Source organism: Delphinapterus leucas, chromosome 1 (assembly GCF_059928025.1).
Source record: "Delphinapterus leucas isolate spDelLeu-1000000601 "Yukka" chromosome 1, BTC_Dleu_Yukka2, whole genome shotgun sequence".
NCBI classification, from domain to species: Eukaryota; Metazoa; Chordata; class Mammalia; order Artiodactyla; family Monodontidae; genus Delphinapterus; species Delphinapterus leucas.
The window spans coordinates 110,007,716-110,028,507 of record NC_143129.1 but is presented as its reverse complement, the minus strand read 5'-3'; the positions used below and the strand labels follow the sequence as shown (position 1 = coordinate 110,028,507).

General features: G+C 44.0%; 1 protein-coding gene across 13 annotated transcripts in view; it reads right to left on the bottom strand.

Annotated features, from left to right (window-relative positions):
- TGFBR3 (transforming growth factor beta receptor 3) overlaps nt 1-20,792 on the bottom strand; it is a 207,769-nt gene that overhangs the window by 40,230 nt on the left and 146,747 nt on the right. For 11 of the 13 annotated variants that reach the window (XM_089919731.1, XM_089919757.1, XM_089919748.1 and 8 more), the window contains 3 exons: nt 11,607-11,790; nt 7,028-7,196; nt 4,620-4,767 (listed from right to left, as the gene is read on the bottom strand). In XM_089919731.1, the coding sequence (XP_089775857.1) occupies nt 4,620-4,767; nt 7,028-7,196; nt 11,607-11,790 (501 nt within the window). The remainder of the gene's footprint in view (nt 1-4,619; nt 4,768-7,027; nt 7,197-11,606; nt 11,791-20,792) is intronic. The other 2 variants (XM_089919793.1, XM_089919788.1) reach the window with 1 other exon arrangement.

Here is a 20,792-nt window from a genome sequence, read left to right as displayed (position 1 = left end):
TAGCTTCCATATATACGTGTTAGCATATGGTATTTGTTTTTCTCTTTCTGACTTACTTCACTCTGTATGACAGACTCTAGGTCCATCCATCTCACTACAAATAACTCAATTTCATTTCTTTTTATGGCTGAGTAATATTCCATTGTGTATAGTACCAATATTTTTATCCGGCAGTACAAGTAACTGTTAAAATTAACTTTCACTTGGTAATCAGTTACAAACTTAAAACTGAATGACAGAAATCTTTCCAGGAAAGGATATAAAAGGACTCTGAGTAACAAGGACATGGAAGGTAAATTTCATATCACCTTCTGATCCTACAGCAGTGATCTTCTCAGACGGTGAGGGAGCTGAATGCTGCAGGGGGCACCCCAAAGGGAAGTCACCACATTTTCAACAACTGCTCCAACAGGGCTGGAAGGCCCTTCCAGCAAGCAGATTATGCCATCTCATGCCATATAAAAATCACTTTAATTTCCATGCCCAATTATTTTCTTCTGCATACATGCAGCATTTTTCCTAAATTCCCCATTTGTTTCCCATTCTGTTTGCCCCTAACATGACTAAATATTAATCCTTTCCCACTGTAAAACCATAGAAGATTCACAGCCTCTAAGTTCTCTTGGTCTCTCTCGTTGTGAGATATTGGCTGAGGACACACATTTTCAATTCAAAGCTTAAAGGATCTCACCCAGTATATTCTTCTACTACCCAAAGTGCTTATCTGAGGAAAAACTGCCAGACTGGCCAGTCACAGTGATGCATGCAAGGGACCACAGAGAGCTTTAACCAAGTTCTGTAGCCATTTGCAAAAAAACCCTCAGTTTCACAGGTTTGGATTATTCTATTCTTACTGGGATTCAGAGAAAACTCCTTCAGAGAAAATTCCTTAGGGAAAGTGAAAGAAGAAACGAAGGGAGAGAGGGAGAGAGGGAGGAAGGAAGGAAAGAAGGAAACTAAAATGAAGTAAAGAAGGATCCAATTTGTTCTTAGAACTTCTTATTCACTGAGTCAATAGCATTTTCTCCAGCACAGCTTCTTCCAGCCTTTCAGGGTAGCCTGTTGTTTTGACTGGCTGGAGTTGCAACATTGGCCTAAACAATACCGCTTGGCCTCATCTGCACTAGTCTTTCATGTTGTTGGACAGCTGAGAAAATACTGTATTTCCAGAATACTATCATCATAACTGCCACCTATCCTTTTTGTAACAATATGGAATGACTTGTTTACACCTTTCCACATTAACTCTAGGAGCTGTCAGCGCAACTCATACTCATTACGCCTCGTGACTTACAAGGCTAGAAATCTACCTACGCGTTTGTAAAGCAGCAAGCTTTGGGACAATGGCAGGCAAGTTGGTTCCGGGCAATGAGTGAGTTCCTCATCCTGTATTTCTGGGAGTCCCCAGGCTTTTCCAAGGCCTCAGTATAGCTACTTCCTATGGGAGTGTTCAAGGAGGTCTCAAATACCGCCGCCATTTCCCACTCGTATCTTCACAAAGGACGATGAGCTAAGTAGAGTCTGAGTGGCTTCCCCTCTCTCCCACCACCCAACACACCTGCATCAAAACTGCTGATGTTGGGAGGGGGCATCTGGGGGACGGGTTAGGTAGAGCGTTGTGCATATTCCCACTGGGATTAAAAAATGTCTTTTCTAAGAATAAACTCACTATTTCCAAACTTGAAGCCCTGAGGCCATATGAAATAATACAACAGGAAATTTCTAAAAAGTTATCTCCATCTATTCTTTTATGTGTTGGAGGTTCTTCCAAAATGTGATTATGCATGGTCCATAAGGGCCCTGAATTAAAAGCCAGAGCTGGGCACGGCGACGTAATGTGGACACTTGTAGTAGTCCCATCTGGCTCCAGCACACAACCCTTTGTGTCTCTTTGGCCCATCCTGTCTTTTGGAGGGTGCATTCTACCCAGGTCCCATTCCTGACACACATATACACACACGCGCGCACCTATGTTTTGGTTTGGTTTGGTTTTTTAATTGGGGTATAGTTGCTTTACAATGTTGTGTTAGTTTCTGCTGTACAACGAAGTGAATCAGCTACATGTATACATATATCCCCTCCCTCTTGGATCTCCCTCCCACCCCACCCCCCATCCCACCCATCTAAGTCATCACAGAGCACAGAGCTGAGCTCCCTGTGCTGTACAGCAGGTTCCCACTAGCATCTGTTTTACACGTGGCAGCGCGCATACGTCAATCCCAATCTCCCAATTCACCCCACCCCACCCGCCGCCCGGTGTCCACACATCCATTCTCTACGTCTGCGTGCTCTTCTTTAAATTTACCCCATCAAGTTCCATACAATTCTTTTAGTGGACATTTGTCCTTGTCTTCACTTTGTTAATTGCTCCTACAGACAAACTTTTAAAGAGTTGTTAATAGAAGGAAGATGAATCCCCCTTTTTATGGCAGGCACTGTGCTAAGAGCTTTACATGTGTTATTTAATTCTCCTCCAAAATATAAGGACGAGGCATTACTATTCTTTTCTAGAGAAGGGGAACCTGAGGCTCACAGAAGTTAAGTAGTACAAATAGCTGAGAACTCACCATGTGCAGGCAGTATGCTGAGTGCTTTACATGAAACACCCAGGACACACTTAACAAATATTTGTTGAATGAATGAATGGACTCTGCTAAACCTCACAAGAGCTCTCAAGGTGAGTATTATCATCGTACCCATTTCACAGGAAAGGAAACAGACCCAGAATTTAATGAGATTGCCCAGTATCAACTGGGAGTAATGGCAATTGGAAATGGGATTTGAATCCAGCCCTTTCTGGCCCCAAAGCCAGGATTCTTTCCACTCCACCCTTTTATTAGCAGCCTTTTATTAGCAGGTAACTATTCCTCCCAGCACAGTCAGAATTCACATCTGAGACAGCAGTTAAGAAATCACAAAGCATGAAACTGGTTGGGAGAATAAAAAAGAACATCATGAAACATTACCTAATTGTTTAGCAATGTTGTCATGCATTGTCCAAAATTGGCCTGGAACAGGAGTACGGCCAAGGAGAGCAATATAAACAGATCTTGCACTGGGATGAGCAATCTCATTTCTAGCCTTTCTGATTCATATGAGAAGTGGGGATGTTCAAAGTGAACTCCAGGACTGCCATGGACCAGGCACACATACTCAGGGAGAGAAAGAGCCATTGAAGGGTCAGGGCCAAAAGAACATTTACACAAGAACTCCAGCAGGGAATTAAAACGTACCGTATGTTTTTGCCTTTCAAAGCATGATTCCCTTTCCTGTTTTTGTTATTCTGAAATTAAAAACATTTGGTTGGTGTGCCAGGCAGCAAAGGCCGCAGACACCCCTGGTCACCAACACCCCTCAGGCCATGCCAGGGAAGACAATCAAAACAGCTCTGACTTCAGAAAATCACTGCTGGGCTCTGTGCTCAATACCAAATTAATGTATCACCATTACACATGATGGCTCATTGGGATCCTCTCAAAGTTAAAAAAAAAAAAAAAAAAAAAAACAACCCCACAGGAACCAGAAATGATTACTTTAAAATTACGATGTGTGTGCTCATGGCTTTGCCTGCTGCCCCTGTCAAATGCTTGTACATGACGCTGCCCAGGGGACCGTTGGCTCTGTCACTGCATTATCACACGGAAGGTGCCATGAATGAATAATACCAACGCCAAAGATATCCCTCTCCCCAAATAGTGAAAACGTAAAACCCACTCCAGTTGATTCAATGCAGGTACTGAAAGAGGAATTGGCCACGGTTTTTATAAAAGACAATGCACAAAAATTTGAGCCCACAAAAGAGATGCTAAAGAGGTGATTATCTTCTTAAAAATGAGGAGGGGCAATTCTTCTTTAACTTTCAATATAATTTGCTCCAATATTCTGTCAAATAGTTATCTCCCTAAAGACTTGAAAAAGATTTATTTTACCAAATTTCAACATTCATCTTTTCAGGAAACTAGCTACTGTTCGCCTGTCATGCCACCCAGCTAAACTTCTTAAGTATATTTCCTTCATGAAATATAATGCTTAGGGAACAGGCTGGGGGATGCTTTTCCAGCACCATCTCACTAACCTCTCCATGGCTATAATGCTTTTATCAGTGTTTCACCCTTAGAAGCAAGCAAAAAAGACATGCCAATACCAAGTATTTATCTCAAAAAGAAAAATGGGCTGGAGTCAGCTGATTTCCCACAGCTTCCTTCAATACCCAGCCCCAAAGTGAGAGCTGAAATTTAGGACCATGACACTGAGGCCCCTACAGGGCTCTCAGCCATGAAAGGCTTGTGTTCATTATTTTATACTTACTAAGTCTGGGAAGCACACTAATACACTCCAGGAATTTCACAAATGAGGCAAGTGGGGTCCAGAGAGGTTAAGGAGCTTGCCCAAGGTCAGAGTTTGTAAATGGCAGAGTCTGAACTTAAATCTGGGTCTGTACTGACCCCAAAGACCATGTTTTTAACCACCACCCCGCCCGCCCTTGTCAGGAGAAGCCAAGGAGCAGCCTCTTTTATAAAGTGAAAAATAACAGAGAGAAACTTCACAAAAATAACACATACAAACACAGCTTAAATTACCACCATTCATCAAAACAAAGAAACGCTTAACTAACTTACGATAACTTTCAGGTTTCCCTTAATATCAAAAGATTTGATCACCCAGTTGACAGACTTTTTGCACTTCAAGATCAGGATGAGATCTTTGACCACCTCAGGATCCTTTCGAGAAGGTCTTATGTCAATTATGATATCCACCTGGAAAGCACTGTGAATGGAAAACAAAGGCAGAGTTAGGACCCTAATGCCAGAAAGTTGCAACTATCTCCCCCTCTTCCAAGTCTTCATGTTTCCAGCGTCTGGCCAGTTGATTAAAAAGCTGGAGTTGATCCCAGGCAAATGACATGTGCAAAACAGATTGTTAGTGCACACATAACAAAATGGTTTTACATAACAATAGAAAAATATGCCTGTGGACAATTAGCCACTAAACTTTTTCTCTTTGTTGAAAAAAGAAAAAAAAGGTGGATACTTAATGCAGCCACTTTTTTTGGTTTTGTTTTTAACATCTTCATTGGAGTATAATTGCTTTACAGTGGTGTGTTAGTTTCTGCTGTATAACAAAGTGAATCAGCTATACGTATACATAGATCCCCATATCGCCTCCCTCTCGTGTCTCCCTCCCACCCTCCCTATCCCACCCCTCCAGGTGGACGCAAAGCACAGAGCTGATCTCTCTGTGATCTCCCTGTATGATGCGGCAGCCACTGTTTGAAATGGACGTGAACAAACCCGGAGAGTTTACTTCTGAAGCAGAACTGCTGCTTTTTCAGCCTCCAGCACCTTTGATGTGTAACATTCTAATCTGCTATATGCTCAAAATCCTTCAGAGCAGTAGTGGGCGGCAGTTTGGTGAGTGGGATGACAGGGTGGATGGAAGAGGGAGGCAGTAAAGCAGTGAGGAAGCTTCAGAATAAAATAAGAGGCAGAAGGCTAGAGAATTTCTTGACTTATATAAGGTGTGCTTAAGCCATTAACATTTGTCACAAAATCATATCTGCATTTACTTTCCCAAACTTCTGGATATACAGTTATTAAAATAAAAAAACAGATGGTCAACCAAGTGATTACTGGAAAATTAATGAATACAATCCAAACTTCTAAGAATCCAGTATAAAAGAGAATTTTTACCAAACAATAACATCTCTGTCATTCTGGATTTAGGGGAAAGTCTTTATTTCCATCTTGGTTTTACACACTTGTAAACCGTAAAATGAATGATATACAGTACTCAAATGAAGCCTTAGGCTTAATATCTAAGCACATATGCCAGATCGCTTCTATTCCCATTCCCTTTTAATTTTCCACAAATTCTTTACATGGAACAGAATTCCATTTCCAATCCTACCAAAACCGATTGGTAGTTTAATCACTTTTGAAATTAAAGTTTCATTAGAATTTTAACTGTGAAATCCTTCTATAATATAAATTTACATTTTAACTCACTAGTCCCCATGAAATGCAGGTGAAAGTGGGAGAAAGGCCTACTTTCTCCCTTTTCTTTCTTTCTTAAATTCCACAATCATTCTTGATAAATTTCCAGTCCTGGGGCAGGACGCTGGGGGTGAGAGAGAGAGAGGTAAGTGGTATCTAATGGCTCTTTGGTGTGTCACCATGAAGGGCCACTCCTCTGACACACACACACACACACATTCACACACAGATTTAAACAGTTATGAGTGCAAAAGTGCTCTGAGGACACTATAAACAGAAATCTGTTAAAAAACATAATATTAAAAAAAACACATAATATTGTTAAAATAATAATTATGTTAACAAGGCACATTTTGTAATTTTCTTAACAGGGATAACCTCAGTCAAAGGAGATAATAATGGAGTAAGAGTGACTGTTCTATAACTAGTACAGTCCACCCTCTGTATCTGCAGGTTCCACATCTGAAGATTCAACCAACCACGGATGGAAAATATTGGGAAAAAAAAAAATTCCAGGAAGTTCCAGAAAGTAAAACTTGAACTTGCCAGGTGCAGTCAACTATTTACATTGTATTTACAACTATTTACATATTGTATTAGGTATGATAAGTAATCTAGAGACGATTTAAAGTATACAGGAGAATGTGCGTAGGTTATATGCAAATACTATGCCATTTTATATAAAGGACTTGAGCATCTATGGGTTTTGGTATCTGAGGGAGATCTGAAACCAACCTCCCACAGACACCAATGGACGACTATACCAAGAAGTTCAAATTAGGCTTCAGAACTCATCTGGGATATATGGGATCTAGAGACAGATGCAGAAAATAAAATATGACACTGGTACCTTTACTCCCTTCTTCAAAGCTTCTGTGAATCTCACCCAAAGCATCAGTGGCTTCCTCCCCCTCACCCGAGGGAGGGCTAAGCCTCTCCCTGTCTCAAGTCAGGATCATATCAAGTCATATCAGATCTTTGTTTTCATCTCTTAGTTCAGAAAACACACACAACACACACACACTCACGCTCACCTGTAGGGGTTAGAGTTGGGGGTGATTAACTCAATGATGTGTACTTCCTTATCTCGGGGCTGGCTGGATATCACACACCCTTCTGCAGCTTTGGGCTGAAGGTACCCGGCAAGGTAATTGAGGGAGAGAAAATTCTTCCCTATGTTGCACGTGGGAGGGAACACTTGATCTGAAAGTAAAAAAACACATTGAACTACATGGTAACCAGACTCTAAGGAGAGAAGATAACAATGACACTGGGCAAGTGCAAGACACAGGAAATCACAAGCTTGTGTCCTGAAATGCTTCCTCTATGGTCACCAGTGGCCTCCTACTGACCAACTTTAGTGGCCTCTTTTGGTCTAAATTCTCTCCTTTCCTGTTCTCTTTGATTCTGCTTTGTCCTCACCCATTTCCTCTGACCTATCTTTCAGCCTCTCACTAGTTCCTCGTCTGCTCATCCTTTAAACACCAGTGGTCCTCAATCTTTGGTGCATATCAGAATCCACCTGTTTGGACCCCACCCCAGAGAGTCTGATTCAGAAGATCTAGGTGGGACCTAGGAAGCTTTCTTTTTGAAAAGCTCCATAGTTAATCCTGATATAAACCAAGACTAAGAATCTCAGTTCCTTCCTCAACTCTCTTTTTATTTCGTTTTCTTCCTAGATGATCTCAATCACTCCCACGGCTTCAATTTATACCTAGATCATGACTCCTGAGCTGCAGACCTGCATTGTCATCTGCCTACCAAGCACCTTCCACCTAAAAATCCAATAGATATTTTAGTCAGCATACTCAACACTGAATCCAATTACCTATCCTATCCCCAAATATGCTCCTCTTTGGATATCTGCTACTTCAATTAATAGAAGAACCAGCAACCTAACTAATTCTCTGGCGCATGGTGTAGAATTAATCATTTCTTCATATTTATCCCTCAAAGCAATTTATACTCTAAAAGCTGAAGGTAACAGTTTGAGGGAAACAGTGAGAGCAGACCTCTACTCTTTCCCATAATCTTGACACAGACAGCGAATGTTTACATGGCACTTTACAGTTTATAAGGAGCTTTCATTAACATTATCTGATTGTGCTGAGGGCTGTTCATCACCTCCACCGGGGAAAGTGATGCAATTACTAACAGTCTGAAGATACTCCCCCAACGGTACATGCTGCTTACACAGCACCATGGCTGACGGGATTTCCATTTAGTGGTTTAAATGTTTAAACAGGACTTGAAACTGCTGGCAGTGTGACAGCTGGGACCAATGTCAAGGAAGTTCTAGGTGTAGCAAGCTTTATTCAGAAGGGGTAATTAATCAGAGCCCTGGCACTCTAATGAAACAGACTTCTGCCTTTTTCATTTAATGGACAGCATGCCAGGGTTCAGATTCATATGCAAGTCTCACTTAGGAGTGAGGAATCAGCCCGGGAGTTCCCAAGATTGGGTTGACAGTGCCCTCCCCTACCTGCCCAACTGTGCAACCTCCCCTCTACTGAAGCTCACAACATACATTGTGGCATCCTGGCTCCGTGCACCATGGCACCCCCAGTGCCACCCCTAGAACAGAGGGGACCAGAGGAGTTCACGAGGCCCCTGCTCGGAGGCTCGCTTCAAGAAAGTGTTGGCTCTGCATTCTGTATTCTTCCCTAAAGACCCCCTCAGAGAGAAGAGGCCAGGGCTCTGCCGACTCAGGCCGCTGGAGCAGCCTCCGCTCCACATCTGCTGAGGGTGTTGCCAGATGAGCAGATGAGGAACGCACACCCTGCAGCTGCAGCCCTGCGGATGCCTCCCCCAGGTCACAGGACAGAAGATGATATTGGGGTGGCAAGGCTGAAACTTAATCAAGAGTCAGAGGGTGGATGTATGGGCCAGAGACAGGTCAGTCTGGAGCTCAAGAGACTAGGACCCTCCTGGGACTCTAGCCCGTATACCCAGTTCATAGGTGTGCCTGGGGTGCACCTGGCACATAACAGAGTAGGCACATGGCATAGGTTTCCTGAATCAACAATGGTGTGAGATTTGAGACAAATAACAAAACACTCACCCACATTGTGACCCTCCACAGCCACCAGGAAAGGTTTAATTGTTTAAAAGTTGATGTTGTTAAGGGCTTAAGTCCCAGTTGCCATTGTCACTAAGGTGAATAAGCTGATCACTTTTTGTTGTGCGTGCATGCATGTGTGTGGTTTCTTTTTTTCCCCCCAAATGACCTTCCGCATGCCTGGCATCAAAACTTACACCAACTGCCAAGCAGAAAGGAAACCACAAAGGGGAATCCCCGGGTAGAAACCTGGCAAGTTTGGGGGAGGGGGGAGGTCACATGCTTATTTGTATTTTAGGAAAGGATTGACAAACCACTTTGAGAGCTAGAATAATATACTCTAAGAACCTGGGAGGTAATGTAAACACCTCATGCTGCCGCTATAGAAACTGAGGCTCCGGTGGTAGGTAAATCAGAGTGTTGCTTGAAGCCTCACAGGTAATGAGACCAGCTAGGATAAGAACCGAAAGCCCTCAGTTCTTCCACTCTAAGCATATAGGTTAGAGCAGTAGTTCTCAAACGTTAGCAAGCAACAGAATCACCTAGAATGCTTGCTAAAACACAGATGGCTGGACCCCAGGGTTTTCAATTCACTTGGTCTGGGGTGGGCCCAAGAACCAGCATTTCTATAAGTTCCCAGGTGATAAGGATGCTGCTGGGGTGGGGACCACACTTTGAGAACCACTGGGGAAAGAACAAGAGGAGGCTCATGGCCTAGGATTCCCGACTCAGTTGGGTAGAGACAGGTCAGGTTCTGGGAAACCAGTGGATGAGGTTTGTTCAGCAGAGTCCAATCCATGGTGATAGACAACATCGCCTGTGGTCCACCAACCTAACCAAGGACCCTCACTCTCCCAGCTGCTCCTCTCCATGGTATGGGCCAGTGACTTATACCCAACTGGTGGCTGGAGTCAAGTTTCAGGGGCTCCAAAGGTGTCGCCAAGGAGTTAAACAGTTTTTACTGGGTGGGACACCAGGTCCTTAAAGTTCTTCCCTGATCCAGTGTGCAGCCTTGGGGAAGTCATGGAACCCCTCACTCCTGTACACAGAAGCTCATGCACCAGAAAGAGAAAGGAGCCCAACATTCTACATGTTACCATAACACATATTGTTATTCTAACAAATTCCAGGGGGGTAATCAATATTCAATCAATATGCACCAGAATTCTGCTTCAGAAATAGAGACTGTTGGTCAGGGCTTAGAACATTTATTAAAAGAGACTTTTTGTTTTGTCCCAATAGGACTTGACCTCTATGCTTAGCTGCCTGAATACCATGACAGTTTAGTAACAAACTTCAACTTTTTGAACCCAGTTCTCATCTAAAACTCTTCCTCCCTCTACTCAACTAAACAAGTCTGCCCATCCAGGTAACCTACTTTCATGTTTAGGTTACACTTATTTGGCTAAGACTTAAAATGCAGCATCAGGAAATAAGCATTAGACTCAAAGGTCAGGAAACCTGAGTTTGAGTTCTAGTTTTGTCACTTGCTAGTAATGTGGATATGAGCAAGTTAGGTTAACCCTCTACCAACCCCTCTGCAAAATGGTGGAAATAACGGTTTTCTCCTAGGATTACTGGCAGGGTTAAGTGGGGTGCATGTGAAGGCACCTGATATGGCCTCTGCACAGAGCACACACTCAACTTCAGTGTCCACCTCTTCCTGCATCTATATTAAACATCCCAGATCCAAAAGAGGGCTGGGAACTAGCATTCGATAATTCACTTGTGCTGCCACGCTGCCTGTGGAAGAGGTGACAATTGCTGTAGGCTTCAAAAGAAAGCAGATGGACCCTAAGGACCTGAAATGCCATTTTCACACAATCACCTGACTGTAACAAGGACCCACTCACAAGAGTTGTTATTTCCAGTAACTTATTCGGGAGCTCCTCAACTAAAAATAATGATAAAAAAGTTATTTAAGAAATAATATGCTTTCAAAGTTGAGTCACCAGATATTTATATCCCTCTGCAAAGGCAAGGAAATTAAAATGGGCAATTTCTTATCAAGGCTAAACAGTTCCTTTCTCCAATAATTTGTCCTTGTAACAGGCATTAGTATTAAAAAATATTTTCAAACACTTTTCCTCTGCTATTGTCCAAAACTTAACTGATGTCTCGAGGCCATAAAGCTGACATTGGCTTCAAATGTCTACAGAATTATAAGTGGGAGGAAGCTCTAACCGTTGACCCATCCTGCTAACTCTTCGTGCATTCCATCAGGTATTCCCTCCTTTCCCACACCTCAGCTTCTCGGCCTCCACTCACTTCTTCTGACTTCTGTGCATGGGTGTCTTCTAAATTTCTGCACAACAACCTTCTCCTCTCTCAACCAGGCTACTCCCCACTTCTCCCCCATTACCGGGTCTGTTTCCTCAGAAGGAAAAAGGGAAGGAGGGGATGTGGTGGTGAGTAGGCCCCAGTGATCCCTCAGGTCCCTGCCAGCTCCAACAATCTGTAATTCTATAATTCCCTGCCCTAACCACCTGGTCTCAGAAAAGAAAAAAAACTGACTGTCATAAATCAGTCGGTAATTGACGCCACATAAAATTTACCTTCCCCCACTTTAATATAAATGTTTCTTGCTATCTTGAGTTCAGTGAATGAAGTAACTGCTCCATATTCCTTTCGGGCCCAATTTAACAGATGCTCATTTCCATGCGGGAAGCTTCTTTCCTCTGTTTCTGCTGACAAGGAGAAGTTTCCTGATGAAAAATGGACCACAGAACCCTCAGACACCTAGAAGAAATAGCATTGCATATTTAATGTGGTGCAGTCACCCAGAGCTGAATCATAATTAGTGAAAGAACTAATGAGACCATTAATGGATATTTGTCAATCCAACCTCTTCCCTTTGTTATAGAGGCACATCATCTTTTTTCAGCAGCTGATTCAAGAAACAATCACAAGCCTACCTTCTTCCAGGTAAAGACAAAACTACAAACGGCAGGATGTCCTTTTGAATTTTTAAAGAACTTTGTGATGAGAGAGTGCATTGTGAGGAATCATGAGACTTATCACTATTTTCCAGATACCTAAATTGAAGGCCAACCTTTCAAGTAATGAGTTTCAAGTTAAATAGGAAGCCTTGGTGAGCATTTTCATAGGCTTGTAATGGGCTTCTGGATCAGTGCAAGTGATCCCAAAGGCCTGCTAGCACCTGAACTTGACACCTGAGTCTTCCACAGTTGCAGCCTCTGCCATCAGCGTCACCACCACAGGAACACAACAAGAGTCCCTTTGGTTTAATGTTTCCTGAGCGCTGAGATAAAAAATGGCCAGAGCTGGCCTGTCTTCTACCACTTTATATACTACTTCCTCGTAGTGAGATGAATGTGTATTACAGTTTATTTTGTAAGACCCCCAAATTCCCATAGATAATGAAGTCAAGAGGCTGTTAGACTGATCCTCATAAAACTTTTGGGATGATTTATGCAAGTCCCACATTTTTTGCTGGATGTATTTAGACCATTGCTGACCTAGCATATCATGGTATATATAATTAACACACACAAAGAGGGAAAATTATCATCTTGTTGCTGTACTATAATTAAATTTAGCTGCTGGTGAAAATATGCATGTCATCTTTATTGGCTAGCATTTATAACTGATTTTATCAGTGTCATTGGAACCTCAAAATGTGAGCAAAAAGGCTCAAAAATTCCCAAGCCACAGAACTCTAAATGTTTTGTATTAAATTTCACATTAACAACAGAACTACCATACGATCCAGCAATTCCACTTCTGAGTATTTATCCGAAGAAAATGAAAACACTAGCTTGAAAAGATATATGCACCCTGCAGCATTATTTACAACAGCCAAGATATGGAAACAACCTAAGTGCCCATGGATGAATGAATAAAGATGTGGTATATATACACAATGGAATATTTTCAGCCATAAAAAAGAATAAAATCTTGCCATTTGCAACAACATGGATGGACCTCAAGAGCATTATGCTAAGTGAAGTAAGTCAGACAAAGCCAAATGCCATATGATCTCATTTATACGTGGAGTCTAAAATCAAAACAAAAAACCAAATTCACAGATAACTGCGAAGAGATTGGTGGTTGCCAGAGGTGGGAGGTAGGGGGTGAGTGAAATGGGCGAAGGGGTCAAAAGGTACAAACTTCAACTTATAAACTAAATAAGTCATGGGGATGTAATGTACAGCTTAGTGACTATAGTTAGTAACACGGTATCGCATATTTGAAAGTTGCTAAAGACAATAGATCTTAAAAGTTCTCACCACAAGAAAAAAAATTCTGTACATATGGTGACAGATGTTAACTAGACTTATTGTGGTGATCATTTTAAAATATATACAAATATTGAAGACTATGTTGAACACCTGAAACTAATATCATGCTATATGTCAATTATACCTCAATAAAAAATGTTTTCACATTAACTATCATTAACAAAAAGCAAGCAGTTTCTGAAGTGGTTACAGCCAGACTAACAGCAGGTTGAGGGCAGGGGTTTTGCTTAGGGCTCTACCCTTGCCAGCAATGTTTTCAGCCTCCACACACATACAAAACAGTACTTACCCTATTATGCTAGGCATTAATATTTCTCTCCAACTATATATACATATACTTTTTAAATGCTAGCAAAGAAGCACTTCACCAAATTGATTCCATCACCTACTCATGCTGTAGTCGCCCTCTTGGCTGAAACCTAGAAGCATCTGAAGAGTTTCTAAAAATCCTGAGGCCCAGGCCATAGCCCGGATTAGAACTTGGGGGTGGGAGCCAGGCATCAGGATTTTGTAAAGCTCCCTGGGGGGCTTCCCTGGTGGCGCAGTGGTTGAGAGTCCGCCTGCCGATGCAGGGGACGCGGGTTCGTGCCCCGGTCCGGGAAGATCCCACATGCCGCAGAGCGGCTGGGCCTGTGAGCCATGGCCGCTGAGCCTGTGCGTCCGGAGCCTGTGCTCTGCAACGGGAGAGGCCACAGCAGTGAGAGGCCCGCGTACCGCAAAAAAAAAAAGCTCCCTGGGTGATTCCAATGTTCAGCTACAGTTGAGAAGCCTAGCCTTAATGGGTACTGCGTGATCCACAGTTTGAAAAGCCCAACATGCATCTCACAGTTTCCTCTACACCAGTGGTTCTTAACCAGGGGTGATTCTGCCCCCCAGGGAACATTTGGCAATGCCTGGAAACATTTTTGATTGTCACAACTGGGAGGGAGGAGCTACTGGCATCTAGTGAATAGAGGCCAGGGATGCTGCTAAACATCCTACAGTGCACAGGACAGCCCCCATAACAAATAATTATCTGAAATGTCAATAGCGCCATGACTGAGAAATCCTGGTTTACACTTTGGACTGACCGAACGTTACTGCCACTCGAACATCTACTGGATCCCCAAACTGGATCCCCAAATTGACAGCTCTTTCTATCCTAGAAATTGGGCTGTTTAGTACTTAATAAAGAATAATAGAACCTTTCTGGTTTGTATTGGCTTGGGAAACCCGGAACTAATCATTAATAAGCTGAGCGTAAACTATGACCACTGACAACAGTCACCATTTACTGTACACTTACTATGTATCAGGCACCATGAAGTGCTACCAAGTGTAGTAATGACACTTGCTACATGTCCCAATGCCAGTTATAAGCAAAACCAGTGGGGACCATTTAGTTTTGACCTTGTGTTTCTTTTTTTTTTTTTTTTTTTTTTGCGGTATGCAGGCCTCTCACTGTTGTGGCCTCTCCCGTTGCAGAGCACAGGCTCCGGACGCACAGGCTCAGCGGCCATGGCTCATGGGCGCAGCCGCTCCGCGGCATGTGGGATCTTCCTGGACCGGGGCACGAACCTGTGTCCCCTGCATCGGCAGGCGGACTCTCAACCACTGAGCCACCAGGGAAGCCCTGACCTTGTTTTGACATCACCTGCATAAGAAAAAGCTCCTGAACCAACTACCTGCCAACGATAACCATGCCAACCTATGCATAAATCCTCTGAAGCTTAGCTACTCCTCAACAGTGAACTTCAAACAATGTTTATCTGATTTTCTGACTTAAGCACTGTAGTAAAATCTTCTTTTCACTGAAAAGCACTTGTGCTAAAAAGTCGTTTTTATTAAGCCTGTCACCGAAGAAACCCACAACAGTCCAAAGGCCTTTGTCCCACTGCCAGCACAGTTCTGAATGTTTAGGCAAGCATCCCTGGATGTTCTGCTCTTTTTTTCTCATTCATGTTACAGCCATAAAATAAAACACTTGGGCTATAAATACGTTATGCAGAGAGTACATTTCTTCAGAGTGGAAGGTGGGATAGATCACCCTGGTGCATTCCAGAGGCAAGAATGTGAACAGTGTAAATAAGAGTAGAAATGGGGAGCAACTCGGGAACGTATCCTGAAGTAATTAAAAGGGACGCCACCGTGTAGCTGACTCCTCGAAAGGGGAAGCTCCCTCCATGCGCCATGCACTTCGCACGTCCGTCTCCCCCAGGGCCAGCAGCAGCACAGATCATACACTCAGGGCTGAGGAATTTGGAAAAGGAGTCAACTGCCACTCCTCAGGCACATTCCAGTGAGAAGAAAGCAAAGCTGCCAGGGGCAGGGAAGCGTCCCTGACTGCGGGTCAGTGGAAATTTTCTGCCGCGACAAGGGGTTAGTCGGTGCCCCTTCTGACCACCAGTTCTCTCACTCTGACCCCAACCCCCAACGAGTTTTACAAGGTGTTGTTATTTCCACCTGATCCTCAGGATGACCTGTGAGGTAGGCTAGTCTGATTTCCACGGTGGAGAGGAGGAAACATCCGAGAAGCTAAAGGCCTACCCAAGGTCAGAGAAGCAGCACCCAGGGCAGACCAGCACAGGACACTTCGGACTCCCGCTTACAGCTGGCCACTGCCTGAACCCTTCCAGAAAGAAGACCTGGGTAGCTCCCAAGGCAGAAGAGTTCTCTTCCTACTTTCTACCTGTAAGATTTGCCCTCCATCCACTTGTCTGAGGTAGGCCTTCCAGACCAAAGAATTCCTTCCTCTTTCTTCCATGAGGTATGCCTTCAAATGTTTGAAGTCATCACTCAACCCCAGGCACGACTTCACTTCTTCAGGGCAACAGTCCCAACTCCCCCCAACTCCTCCCCAGACACCAATGTTGTCAGAGCTTCATCAGCATAGTCTCTGGTATGTGGTGCCCAGAACAAAACCTAGGGTTTTGGGTGTGGTCTGATGAGAGTACTGTGAAGGTTAGTTTTAGGTGTCAATGTGACTGGGCTACAGGGTACCAGATACTTGGTCAAACATTATTGTGAGTATTTCTGTGAGGGTGTTTTTGGATGAGATTAACATTTAGATCAGTAGACTAACTAAAACAGATTGCCCTTCCTAATGGGTATGGGCCTCACCCAATCAGTCGAAGGCCTAAATAGAACTAAAGGCAGACCCTTCCCCTGAGTAAGAGAGAATTCTCCTGCTGACGGCCTTTGAACTGGGCATCAGCTCTTCCTGGTTCTACAGCAGCCTGCTGCCCTTCGGACTCAAACTGGGACACTGGCTCTGCAGAATTTGAACTTGCTAGCCTCCATAATCATGTGAGCCAATTCTTTACAATAAATATCTTTCTATATCTATGTGAACACTGCATGAGGCCCAAGATCACATCAGCTTTTATATCAGCTGAACCCTACTATTATCTCATAACCATTAATTTATGCTTTAACCATACATCCAACAAATATTTATTGAGTGTCAGGCACCTTTCTAGGTGCTGGGGATATACTGGAGAGGGCAACAGACAAAGTTTCCTGTTTTGTGAAGCCTACAGTCTAGTAAGGAAGTCAGAGGAACAAAATATAAATGATGAAAATATATGTTAATAAGTGTGAAGGAATGATATAAATTGAGAGAAGAGGAGGGGGCACTATAAAGTGTTGTGATGGGACAAGTCTAACTGAGAAAGTCACTGAGCAGGTGAAGACCTGAAGGAGATGAAAGAGCCGGGCACGTGGACCTCAGGGAAAGAGTTCTCGGGTGGAGGCAGCGGTGAGGGTACAGGTCTGGTGTGGGGAAGGGACAGCAAGGAGGCTGGTGTGGCTGGAGCACAGGGGTGAGGGGTAGATGAGTAGGAGGAGAGGTCAGAGATCACAGAGGAGACCAGTAGGTCCCAAAGGACCTTACAGACTGTTGCTAAGGACTGTGGTGTTCAGTCTGGGTGAGATGGGCCACCACTGAGAGTTCATGAAAACATCTAACAGATGTTTTAACAGGATCACTCTGGCTAAAGGGCCAGGCTAGACTGAAGGGAGACAAGGAGCAGGAGACCAGTAGTAGACTTCTGGAATAATCCAGGGAAGAAAGAACAGCAGCTCACACCAGGGAGGTGGAGGTTGAGGTGGGCACGACGATACCTAAAGCCCCAGGTCTTTATTTTATCAGCTTGAGACTCCTTCCCTTACACCTTCCCTTACACCTTCCCTTACATCCTTCCCTTACACCTTCCCTTACATCCTTCCCTTACATCCTTCCCTTATACCTTCCCTTACACCTTCCCTTACATCCTTCCCTTACACCTTCCCTTACACCTTCCCTTACATCCTTCCCTTACACCTTCCCTTACATCCTTCCCTTACATCCTTCCCTTACACCTTCCCTTACATCCTTCCCTTACATCCTTCCCTTACACCTTCCCTTACAACCTTCCCTTACACCTTCCCTTACATCCTTCCCTTACACTTTCCCTTACACTTTCCCTTACATCCTTCCCTTACATCCTTCCCTTACACCTTCCCTTACAACCTTCCCTTACACCTTCCCTTACAACCTTCCCTTACACCTTCCCTTACATCCTTCCCTTACACTTTCCCTTACACTTTCCCTTACATCCTTCCCTTACATCCTTCCCTTACACCTTCCCTTACATCCTTCCCTTACACCTTCCCTTACATCTTCCCTTACATCCTTCCCTTACACCTTCCCTTACACCTTCCCTTACATCCTTCCCTTACACCTTCCCTTACATCCTTCCCTTACATCTTCCCTTACACCTTCCCTTACATCTTTCCCTTACACCTTCCCTTACATCCTTCCCTTACACCAGCACTTCTGTAATATAAATCAAACTCTTTAGACCCGTATTTCAACTCTGTAGAGACCACATAAAAATCCTCATTCTGTTAGCTGTCAAAAATCTCTAAATTTCGTGTGTGCGCCATCTACACATTCATCTAAATCCCTGAGAAGCTGAACCAGACAAGGCTGAGGTCTGTGACTTACAGGCACGCTCCCACGCTGACCCAAGCCCATTAAACAGCACTTGCCCTGGTTGTTCGCCAACTACAAAGTAACCCAACGGAATTATCCTCATCTCGTCTGTAAGGACGTCATGCTAGAACCTGTTAAGAGCCCTCTGGAAATAAAGACATGACACGTCAGTATCACCACTCCTATACCAGTCAGCACTCCAGTCCCTGCCTTATCTTCCTGGTGTGGTGTCTGTTCTTACTGGAGTCCGGCTTGGGTTAAAGTTTGTGGAAGAGCAGAGATATAAAGAGAATAACAAAAAACAAGAAATAGAAGGAAAAATAGTATTTTTCTAATAGGAGAAGTGGTTACAATCACTATTGCAAGGATAATAACTACATGACTGAATATGGAATTGCTTTAAAAAAGTGTTAAAGAACAAGGGTTTTTTTGTTTTTTTTATAAAGCATCTTTATTGGAGTATAATTGCTTTACAATGGTGTGTTAGCTTCTGCTGTATAACAAAGTGAATCAGCTATATGTATACATATATCCCCATATCCCCTCCCTCTTGCGTCTCCCCCCCACCCTCCCTATCCCACCCCTCTAGGTGGTCACAAAGCACTGAGCTGATCTCCCTGAAGAGCAAGGGTTTTATATTTGGATAAAGTGGCAGAAACTTTCCAAGGCAATTCATTCCCTCCCCCATCTTCCACCTTATTTGTAGGTCCTTGTGCTGCTACCACCACACTTCCGGCCCTTATGTCTCAACCAACCTAGTATCTCAACCATTACAGTAACCTCCTGCTGTCCAAGCTGCCAATCCTGTCTCTCTCCATCCCTCACCCATACTGTGACCAAGGCGATCTTTCTACAAAGTAAACACATGATGAGGCAGGATAGCATCTAAGCACCTGAACTGGCACGGGACCAGAGAGGGCCTCTGCCTGCCACACTTCCCACCACTCCCCCAAGTACTTGCCATATGGAACCACTCACAATGGCAGAACACATCATGCTGCTTCACATCTCCTGGGTCTTTTTACATCCTGTTCCCCACCCGGCTTGCTCACCTGGTAACTGCTCCTGTCCTCCACAGGTTTTCACTTTCTCTGTAAAACCTCCCAACTCCCTTTCTTTCCTCAGGATGGAGCTACCCTCCGTGCCTTGTGCACACCACTAGCCCAGCCCTTCTCTCGCATGAACTGCTACTATCTACCAGCAAACCTGCCACCCCACTTGACAAGCACTTGAAGGCCAAGAGAGTGCCTAGTTCGTTCTGAATCTCCTGGCCTGGCAAGGTGCTGGGCACAAAGCAGGGACTCAGTAATTGCTTGTTCAATGAAAGTTCAATGGTGTTACTTACAGGAAAGGCTATGTCATAATTTCTTCATTTTCACAACACTTACTTCCCTCACTGCCCAGAAATGATCTTTCGGCCAGGCTTTAAAGCTAGTATTTGATTTTTCACCTAACAGCTCCACCTAAAAACCAATTATCAAATCATTTAGTAGTTCCATGTCTCCCCGCAGAATCCACTAAACTTTCCTCCTGTTTGCTAATTAAAACCCAGTCCTCTGACATTCCCTGACATGACAAGCATCTTCCTGTGGGAACAAACAGAGCCCTGAGCCCTGAGAATTCTGAATCTTACTTAGCAAGCGTCCATTGAAGGGGCAAACGTGAAGCACCTGACTGTCCAACAAGCCCCAGGCTTCAAAATGCACTTAGCCACCCTTTCTCCCGACTGCTCTTCCCTACTGAAACCACGCACAGCATTTGTATTTTACATTCTGGTTATGCTACCAGACTTTTTAAAAAAGCAGAACATTACTCTCTCTGCCAGTGCTGGGAGTTTTATTACAAGAACTTACGGCTAGGCAACAAGAGCCAAGTTTATTATTTTTTCTGGATCAGATTCAACAACCTTGTCCAAAAGAGCAAGAAACAAGCAAAAGAGGCAACCAGCCCTTTTGTTTCCACACCTGCGTTTAAGCTTTAACTCTTAAAGTCCTAAGCAGACCCACTGAAGCCTCAAGATTGATCTCCCAAGCCTCAGGGAAGGGAACCAAATGCCGGCTAATGGGTGCAGACACCATTTTCCTGGAACTGAGGCTCTTCGTCTTAGCACTTATCTCAGCACATCAGCTGACTCAGAGGCCTGGCGGTTGCCTCACAGTCACTCTGCGGCCTCCCCCAAGCTGGTGTGGTCTTTAGTGAGGAGGGAGAGAGAATCTTTGCTGAGGATAATGTCAGATTGTAAGGCCTCACCTAGTCCTACCCACCTCCTCCCGCCTCGTCCACGCTCCCAGATGAAAATGCAGGCCGCACGTAATTGCACGGGTGGCAACTGAGTTTCCTCTGAAGTTTCCCCTCATCTCCTTCATGTGCACTCACATGTTACCTTCTCGATGGAGCCTATTTAAAATTACAATCCAACCACCCGGCAGCCCCCACTCTAGCACTCTGACTCCCTCACACCTGCTTTACATGTTCTTATTTCTAGATTAGAGTACAATATAGCCAGCTTCTAAACTACCGTGTAA